The sequence below is a fragment of the Coregonus lavaretus genome (assembly GCF_964263955.1).
Source record: "Coregonus lavaretus genome assembly, contig: HAP1_SCAFFOLD_1713, whole genome shotgun sequence".
NCBI lineage: Eukaryota > Metazoa > Chordata > Actinopteri > Salmoniformes > Salmonidae > Coregonus > Coregonus lavaretus.
In genome coordinates this window covers 34,960-45,099 of record NW_028164245.1, presented here as the reverse complement: position 1 = coordinate 45,099, position 10,140 = coordinate 34,960, and the positions used below count along the sequence as shown (strand labels likewise).

The following is a 10,140-nucleotide window of genomic DNA, read 5'->3' as shown; positions in this document are numbered from 1 at the left end:
TGGTTAGCTGATATGTTCAACACTAGCCTCATGCGGCCATCCTTCCAAATCTTGTCTCGTTGAATCGTTTTGGAAATCTTGAGAAATCCAGTATAGGATTCTGGATTTGAATGGGAGTGTAGGTTTTTCTTCAAACCCTTATCTAGCGCACCTAACTAACTGGTTTATAAGCTGAATCACGTTAGTTACTACTGGGTTTGGAGCGAAAACCTACAGGATGGTAGCTCTACGGGAACAGAGGTGATTTGGGATTTGTACAAAATTAAATAAAAGTAGAGGCCAATAACTCACCAAATAATCTGAACTAGTTATGCTAATCTGTTATGTTAACTATCCAAACGTTGCAATACACCCAGAAATTAAGAAGCAATGAAGTCCACCTGGAACGCACCCGTGTCGACCTGCATCCGCAGCCTAGCAATGAACGCACCCGTGTCGACCCGCAACGCGTCCGCCGGCTAGCGATGTGGTGATTGTTGTCCATTTTATAAATTTTTTAACTAGGCAAGTCAGTTAAGAATAAATTATTATTTACAATCACGGCCTACCCTAATCGGGTGAGCCAGCAGCCAGCTGGGCCACGAGTTGCCGGAGCTCGTTCAGAGTTGACTTTTTACGTTTAAAAAAAAATATTTTTATTAATTAAGGTGCTGCAAATGCAATGCTCACTTATTATTAATTAATTCCCATTTTGCTTCCTATGGCGGGCAAGGGAGGTCTGGTATCGGCCATGCTGGAAATGTGATCTCGCGTTATCTGTATCAATATCGGGAGGAATTGTTTAGTCGGATCCCACCAGCAGCCAGACACCCAAACCGGAAGTGAGCTTCAGGCAGGAAGCACGGGGACAACGTGAATGTCAACTAACGTTGTACGCACCGAAATGTTACAGGCAAAATGAAGAAAATCCTCTTCAGCATTTTTAGTAATTGTAACTACATAATATATAATCTAGCGTCTGTAACTAAACTATTTATTTGTTAAACGTTGCAGTTTAGAGGCGTGTAGTAACAATGTTGCGAGCTAACGTGTTGTGGTTGACTGAAGCATGTCGACATTACTGCCAGAAGACACCCAGAAAGCTCCGAATATGCGAAGCAATCTCAAGTTTAGAAGTGGGAACAAAAATCAAAGTGCAGGTATTGTAATTGTGTCTACGGTCAAATGAATGAATGAATGAGTAGTAAGTGAATGAACGAATGTCCTCGGAGGTCTGCTACTCAGTGGTCATCACTGCTACCGTGTAGCATTCATTTCCAAATATAATAATAATAATAATAATAATAATATGCCATTTTAGCAGATGCTTTTATCCAAAGCGACTTACAGTCATGTGCGCATACATTTTTACGTATGGGTGGGCCCGGGGATCGAACCCACTACCTTGGCGTTACAAGTGCCATGCTCTACCAGCTGAGCTACAGAGGACCAATATTACATTTGTAATTACTCAATGATTGAATATAGGCTGCTGTATTTAGCTATTCAACTCAGGGCTGGTCAAAGTCTATAATGTAATGTACTGTCCCCTTCAGTGATGTAAAAATGTACTGTATACGCTTGTGATATTTGGTTGTCTCACCTAACTATCTTAAGATGAATGCACTAACTGTAAGTCGCTCTGGATAAGAGATCTGATAAATGACTAAAATGTAAATGTAAAAACGACCCAATTGTCATACTTGAATAAAAGTAAAGATACCTTCATAGAAAATGACTCAAGTAAAAGTGAGTCACCCAGCAAAAAACTACAAGTATTTGGTTTTAAATATACTTAAGTATCAAAAGTAAATGTAATTGCTAAAATATACTTAAGTATTAAAAGTATAAATAATTTCCTTTATATTAAGCAAACCAGACGGCACCATTGTATTTTTTATTTATGTGTAGCCAGGGGCACACTCCAACACTCAGACATCATTTACAGTGTGTGAATTTGACCATTTTACTGTCCTGCTAAGCATTCGAAATGTAATGAGTACTTTTGGATGTCAGGGAAAATGTATAGAATAAAAAGTACATTATTTTCTTTAGGAATGTAGTCAAGTAAAAGTTGTCAAAATATCAATAGTAAAGTACAGATACCCCCAAAAAACGACTTAAGTAGTATTTAAAAGTATTTTTACTTAAGTACTTTACACCACTGTGACCCTCTGATATCCTAGGGCTGGGTTCGCTCTGTGAGACCCCAGAAGGAGAATCTGTTCCTCCATGTGAATGACGGGAGCTCCCTTCAGTCTCTACAAGTAGTGGCCAGCTCAGAGCTCAACCACAGGTAAGGACGTACCTGTAGGCTATGTTGCACAGGTAAGGACGTACCTGTAGGCTATGTTGCACAGGTAAGGACGTACCTGTAGGCTATGTTGCACAGGTAAGGACGTACCTGTAGGCTATGTTGCACAGGTAAGGACGTACCTGTAGGCTATGTTGCACAGGTAAGGACGTACCTGTAGGCTATGTTGCACAGGTAAGGACGTACCTGTAGGCTATGTTGCACAGGTAAGGACGTACCTGTAGGCTATGTTGCACAGGTAAGGACGTACCTGTAGGCTATGTTGCACAGGTAAGGACGTACCTGTAGGCTATGTTGCACAGGTAAGGACGTACCTGTAGGCTATGTTGCACAGGTAAGGACGTACCTGTAGGCTATGTTGCACAGGTAAGGACGTACCTGTAGGCTATGTTGCACAGGTAAGGACGTACCTGTAGGCTATGTTGCACAGGTAAGGACGTACCTGTAGGCTATGTTGCACAGGTAAGGACGTACCTGTAGGCTATGTTGCACAGGTAAGGACGTACCTGTAGGCTATGTTGCACAGGTAAGGACGTACCTGTAGGCTATGTTGCACAGGTAAGGACGTACCTGTAGGCTATGTTGCACAGGTAAGGACGTACCTGTAGGCTATGTTGCATGATCCTCCTGAAAGTCAGCTTGCGTCCCAAATGGTACCCTCTTCCCTTTATAGTGCACTACTTTAGACCAGGGTTCGTAGGGCGCTGGTCAAAAGTAATGCGCTATGTGGGATACAGTGGGGGGAAAAAGTATTTAGTCAGCCACCAATTGTGCAAGTTCTCCCACTTAAAAAGATGAGAGAGGCCTGTAATTTTCATCATAGGTACACGTCAACTATGACAGACAAAATGAGAAAAAAAAATCCAGAAAATCATATTGTAGGATTTTTAATGAATTGATTTGCAAATTATGGTGGAAAATAAGTATTTGGTCAATAACAAAAGTTTCTCAATACTTTGTTATATACCCTTTGTTGGCAATGACACAGGTCAAACGTTTTCTGTAAGTCTTCACAAGGTTTTCACACACTGTTGCTGGTATTTTGGCCCATTCCTCCATGCAGATCTCCTCTAGAGCAGTGATATTTTGGGGCTGTCGCTGGGCAACACAGACTTTCAACTCCCTCCAAAGATTTTCTATGGGGTTGAGATCTGGAGACTGGCTAGGCCACTCCAGGACCTTGAAATGCTTCTTACGAAACCACTCCTTCATTGTCCGGGCGGTGTGTTTGGGATCATTGTCATGCTGAAAGACCCAGCCACGTTTCATCTTCAATGCCCTTGCTGATGGAAGGAGGTTTTCACTCAAAATCTCACGATACATGGCCCCATTCATTCTTTCCTTTACACGGATCAGTCGTCCTGGTCCCTTTGCAGAAAAACAGCCCCAAAGCATGATGTTTCCACCCCCATGCTTCACAGTAGGTATGGTGTTCTTTGGATGCAACTCAGCATTCTTTGTCCTCCAAACACGACGAGTTGAGTTTTTACCAAGAAGTTCTATTTTGGTTTCATCTGACCATATGACATTCTCCCAATCCTCTTCTGGATCATCCAAATGCACTCTAGCAAAACTTCAGACGGGCCTGGACATGTACTGGCTTAAGCAGGGGGACATGTCTGGCACTGCAGGATTTGAGTCCCTGGCGGCGTTGTGTGTTACTGATGGTAGGCTTGGTTACTTTGGTCCCAGCTCTCTGCAGGTCATTCACTAGGTCCCCCCGTGTGGTTCTGGTGTTTTTGCTCACCGTTCTTGTGATCATTTTGACCCCACGGGGTGAGATCTTGCGTGGAGCCCCAGATCGAGGGAGATTATCAGTGGTCTTGTATGTCTTCCATTTCCTAATAATTGCTCCCACAGTTGATTTCTTCAAACCAAGCTGCTTACCTATTGCAGATTCAGTCTTCCCAGCCTGGTGCAGGTCTACAATTTTGTTTCTGGTGTCCTTTGACAGCTCTTTGGTCTTGGCCATAGTGGAGTTTGGAGTGTGACTGTTTGAGGTTGTGGACAGGTGTCTTTTATACTGATAACAAGTTCAAACAGGTGCCATTAATACAGGTAACGAGTGGAGGACAGAGGAGCCTCTTAAAGAAGAAGTTACAGGTCTGTGAGAGCCAGAAATCTTGCTTGTTTGTAGGTGACCAAATACTTATTTTCCACCATAATTTGCAAATAAATTCATTAAAAATCCTACAATGTGATTTTCTGGATTTTCTTTTCTTAATTTGTCTGTCATAGTTGACGTGTACCTATTATGAAAATTACAGGCCTCTCTCATCTTTTTAAGTGGGAGAACTTGGACAATTGGTGGCTGACTAAATACTTTTTTCCCCCACTGTATAGGGTGCCGTTTGGGACGCATCCAAAGACTGATGTAAGTTGGGGTTGGATTGACTTGTGTAGCTATACGATGTATCAAATGATATTCTATGTTACTGTACCTATCATGAGTCTTTTTTTTCCCATTGGCTTAATTATTACGCCACTCTTCTTTCCTGGTTGTTTCTTCTTGTCCAGACTGCTGACGTTCGGGAGTGCCGTGGAGATCTCGGGAAGCCTGCTCAAGAGTCCCAGCCGTAAGCAGGAGGTGGAACTACATGCTGATCAGATCGATGTGGTTGGAGAATGTGACCCTGTGGTAAATATATAACCAGATCGATGTGGTTGGAGAATGTAACCCTGTGGTAAATATATAACCAGATAGATGTGGTCGGAGAATGTAACCCTGTGGTAAATATATAACCAGATAGATGTGGTTGGAGAATGTAACCCTGTGGTAAATATATAACCAGATAGATGTGGTCGGAGAATGTAACCCTGTGGTAAATATATAACCAGATAGATGTGGTTGGAGAATGTAACCCTGTGGTAAATATATAACCAGATAGATGTGGTTGGAGAATGTAACCCTGTGGTAAATATATAACCAGATCGATGTGGTTGGAGAATGTAACCCTGTGGTAAATATATAACCAGATCGATGTGGTTGGAGAATGTAACCCTGTGGTAAATATATAACCAGATAGATGTGGTTGGAGAATGTAACCCTGTGGTAAATATATAACCAGATTGATGTGGTCGGAGAATGTAACCCTGTGGTAAATATATAACCAGATCGATGTGGTTGGAGAATGTAACCCTGTGGTAAATATATAACCAGATCGATGTGGTTGGAGAATGTAACCCTGTGGTAAATATATAACCAGATAGATGTGGTTGGAGAATGTAACCCTGTGGTAAATATATAACCAGATAGATGTGGTTGGAGAATGTAACCCTGTGGTAAATATATAACCAGATAGATGTGGTTGGAGAATGTAACCCTGTGGTAAATATATAACCAGATCGATGTGGTTGGAGAATGTAACCCTGTGGTAAATATATAACCAGATCGATGTGGTTGGAGAATGTAACCCTGTGGTAAATATACACTGTGTGCACAATTATTAGGCAAGTCAGTATTTTGACCATATCATCATTATTATGCATATTTCCCAACTCCAAGCTGTATAAACTGGAATGCTTATTGGATTTAAGCATATCAGGTGATGTGTATTTGTGTAATGAGGGAGGGTGTGGCCTAAGGTGATCAACACCCTATATCAAGGTGTGTATAATTATTAGGCAGCTTCTTATCCTCAGGCAAAATGGGCCAAAAAATAGATTTAACTGACTCTGAAAAGTCAAAAATTGTAAAAAGTATTTCAGAGGGATGCAGCACTCTTGAAATTGCTAAGATATTGGGGCGTGATCACAGAACCATCAAACGTTCTGTAGCAAATAGTCAACAGGGTCGCAAGAAACGTGTTGAGAAAAAAATAGGCAAATTAACTGCCAAAGATTAGAGAAGAATCAAACGTGAAGCTACCAGGAACCCATTATCCTCCAGTGCTGTCATATTCCAGAACTGCAACCTACCTGGAGAAGAAGTACAAGGTGTTCAGTGCTCAGAGACAGGGCCATGGTAAGGAAGGATGAAACACGACCACCACTGAACAAGACGCATAAGTTGAAATGTCAAGACTGGGCCAAGAAATATCTGAAGAGATTTTATGGACTGATGAGATGAGAGTGACTCTTGACGGACCAGATGGATGGGCCCGTGGCTGGATCAGTAACGGGCACGGCGCTCCACTTCGACTCAGACGCCAGCAAGGGTGAGGTGGGGTACTGGTATGGGCTGGTATTATTAAAGATGAGCTAGTTGGATCTTTTCGGGTTGAAGATGGACTCAAACTCAACTCCCAAACCTACTGCCAGTTTTTAGAAGACACTTTCTTCATGCAGTGGTACAGGAAAAAGTTTACATCTTTCAAGAAGACCATGATTTTTATGCAGGACAATGCTCCATTGCATGCATCGAAGTACTCCACTGCGTGGCTAGCCAGTAAAGGCCTTAAAGATGAAAGAATAATGACAAGGTCCCCCCTTCCTTACCTGACCTAAACCCTTTTGAGAACTTGTGGTCCCTTCTTAAACGGTGGATTTTACGGTGAAGGAAAACAGTACCTTTCTCTGACCAGTGTCTGGGAGGCTGTGGTTGCTGCTGCACAAAAAGTTGATCGTCAACAGATCCAGAAACTGACAGACTCCATGGATGGAAGGCTTATGACTGTTGTTGAAAAGAAGGGTGGCTATATTGGTCACTGATTTTTATTTTATTACGTCAGAAATGTTTATTTGTAAATTTTGAGTTTGTTTGTTTATTATTCTCACTTTAACAGATAAATAAACAAGTGAGACGGGGAACGTTTCGTTTTTCATTTAGCTGCATAATAATTCTGCACGCTAATAGTTGCCCAATAATTGTGCACACGTAGATATTCTCCAAAGAAAGCCAAAACCTCACTTTTACTTTCTTAAATATTCGGGTTTGAGGTTTATTAACATTTTGGATTGACCGAGAGCACTGTAGTTGTTCAATAATAAAATGAATCCTCAAACATACATCTTGCCTAATAATTGTGCACACAGTGTATCATAACATCTTAAAGACACTCGATGCTCCATTCTCAGTTATGACACTGACTATCTTTTTAGACTGACTGTATCTAACTATCAGATCATCATTGTTTCATTATTAATACGTTATAGGCTAACCTGTAATTGTTTTGTTGTACATTTGTTATAACTTACTTTTATGCTTTTAATTGAGTGTGTAGCATCAGCTCTGGTTTCACACCCAGTTACCGCGCTCTCTGGTTTCAGACCCAGTTACCGCGCTCTCTGGTTTCACACCCAGTTACCGCGCTCTCTGGTTTCAGACCCAGTTACCGCGCTCTCTGGTTTCACACCCAGTTACCGCGCTCTCTGGTTTCAGACCCAGTTACCGCGCTCTCTGGTTTCAGACCCAGTTACCGCGCTCTCTGGTTTCACACCCAGTTACCGCGCTCTCTGGTTTCAGACCCAGTTACCGCGCTCTCTGGTTTCACACCCAGTTACCGCGCTCTCTGGTTTCAGACCCAGTTACCGCGCTCTCTGGTTTCACACCCAGTTACCGCGCTCTCTGGTTTCACACCCAGTTACCGCGCTCTCTGGTTTCACACCCAGTTACCGCGCTCTCTGGTTTCACACCCAGTTACCGCGCTCTCTGGTTTCACACCCAGTTACCGCGCTCTCTGGTTTCAGACCCAGTTACCGCGCTCTCTGGTTTCAGACCCAGTTACCGCGCTCTCTTGTTTCAGACCCATTTACCACACTCTCTGGTTTCAGGACTTTCCCTTTAAGATCAAGGAGAAGCATGGCCTTGAATACATCCGTCAGTTTCCTCACCTGAGGTGTCGAACCAACGCCTTCAGTTCCCTGCTGAGAATACGAAGCGAAGCCACCACAGCTATACATGAATATTTCAAGGTGAGATGAGACCAATGTTAGTCCAGTAGACTAGAATATCATTGTTAGACCAACTTCTATCCTTTTCACACTACTGTGCCAGGCCAAGCTCTGCCTACTGTGCCAACGTGAAAATCAAATATCCAAGCTGACCAATAGTGTGAAGAGTGTGGGGGTGATAATGTAGTGCTGTTGTTGTTGTTGTTGCAGGAGAAGGGCTTTATTCAGATCCACACCCCAGTCCTCACTTCTAATGACTGTGAAGGGGCAGGGGAGCTCTTCCAGGTGGAGGTGAGATCTGTCTGTCTGTCTGTCTGTCTGTCTGTCTGTCTGTCTGTCAGAGAATCACAATTCTAGTCTGACGATCAACAACGTGATGAAGTTAGAATAATACGACTTGGTATGTCAGCACATGGAGATCAGTTTAGTTTCAACAACACATCCGGTTGTCAGGTTGTTCTTTTTTAAAGAGAAGGCTTAATGTGTCTTCCATGTTTCCCTCAGCCTGCAGGTCAGCAGAAGAACCGGGACGAGGAGGGGCACCAACACTTCTTCTCCGTCCCAACGTACCTGACTGTCTCTGGGCAGCTGCACCTAGAGGTCATGGCTGGGTGAGGACATACTGGTGCTCAGGACCATTCATTCATTCAGAAAGTCAGTCATCCATTCATTCACTCATTCACTCACTCATTCATTCAGAAAGTCAGTCAGTCTTTTGGTCAGTCAGTCATCCATTCATTCACTCATTCACTCACTCACTCACTCATTCATTCAGAAAGTCAGTCAGTCTTTTGGTCAGTCAGTCATCCATTCATTCACTCATTCACTCACTCACTCATTCATTCAGAAAGTCAGTCAGTCTTTTGGTCAGTCAGTCATCCATTCATTCACTCATTCACTCACTCACTCATTCATTCATAAGATCCAGAGAGTGTATTGTACGAATGCAGTGTTTCTACGTCTCTTCCAAGGGCGTTTCCTGGAGTGTACACTTTCGGACCAACGTTCCGAGCGGAGCACTCTCAGAGCAGACGTCACCTGGCTGAGTTCTACATGGTGGAGGCAGAGGTCCCCTTCACCCAGTCACTGGAGGATCTTATGAAGGTATGCAATATAAGTCCCCTTTTATATAAAGACTTTCTAACTAGTAATATTCTACAGTACACGGTGGAGGCAGAGATCACCACAGTCACCGGAGCAGGGGTTTTCAAGCCTCTACTCGGGGAACCCCTCTGCTCTTCCATGTATTTGAACTATTCCAGAACTGCACACCTGATTCAACTGGTCAAAAACCTTGACTACTTGGATCAGGGGAGCTAGTTCAGGGCTTCAACAAAATGGTGAAACGTCTGGCGGTTCCCGAGGAGAGCCCTAGAGGATATTATGAGAGTGTACAAAACATTAAGAACACCTGCTCTTTCCGTGACATAGACTGACCAGGTGAATCCAGGTGAAAGCTATGATCCCTTATTGATGTCACTTGTTAAATCCACTTCAGTCAGTGTAGATGAAGGGGAGGAGTCAGGTTAAAGAAGGATTTCTAAGCCTGGAGACAATTGAGACATGGATTGTGTATGTGTGCCATTCAGAGGGTGAATGGGCAAGACAAAAGATTGAAAGTGGAACTGACAGCGTTTTAACAACTTTGCAGATATGAAACAAACAGACAATCATAATATCAGTCAAAAATATCAAATTCCTATTTTATGCTACAAAACCAACTTGTAGAGGACTCCTGTGGTGTTTTTACATATTTGCAGAAATCCATTCCGGTGTATTTTTTGGCGAATGCTTTCTAATGATCTAAAGTCACGCTGTTGAAGAAGCTGCAACTCAATATCAGGAAGGTCTTCCTACTGTTTTGTTCACTCAGTGTAAGTCCCTTAACACAGTATGAAGACTGAATCAAATGTATTTAACTAGTTCTATTGTTGAGGCAGAGATCTTTCACACGGCCACCAGAGGACCTTATGACCTTATGTATTTTATTTTATCCTGTATATTGATGTATCGAG

The 10,140-nt window shown here is 42.7% G+C and overlaps 1 protein-coding gene across 1 annotated transcript in view; it reads left to right on the top strand.

The window, feature by feature from the left end:
* Nucleotides 1-432: 432 nt before the first annotated feature.
* The window catches only part of LOC311117285 (asparaginyl-tRNA synthetase-like), a 28,722-nt gene continuing 19,014 nt past the window's right edge, over nt 433-10,140 (top strand). Inside the window, exons 1-7 of the mRNA XM_084192257.1 lie at nt 433-1,139; nt 2,166-2,275; nt 4,811-4,931; nt 8,006-8,146; nt 8,336-8,416; nt 8,630-8,736; nt 9,097-9,229. Of these exons, the coding sequence (XP_084048383.1) occupies nt 1,014-1,139; nt 2,166-2,275; nt 4,811-4,931; nt 8,006-8,146; nt 8,336-8,416; nt 8,630-8,736; nt 9,097-9,229 (819 nt within the window). The 5' untranslated portion in view covers nt 433-1,013. The remainder of the gene's footprint in view (nt 1,140-2,165; nt 2,276-4,810; nt 4,932-8,005; nt 8,147-8,335; nt 8,417-8,629; nt 8,737-9,096; nt 9,230-10,140) is intronic.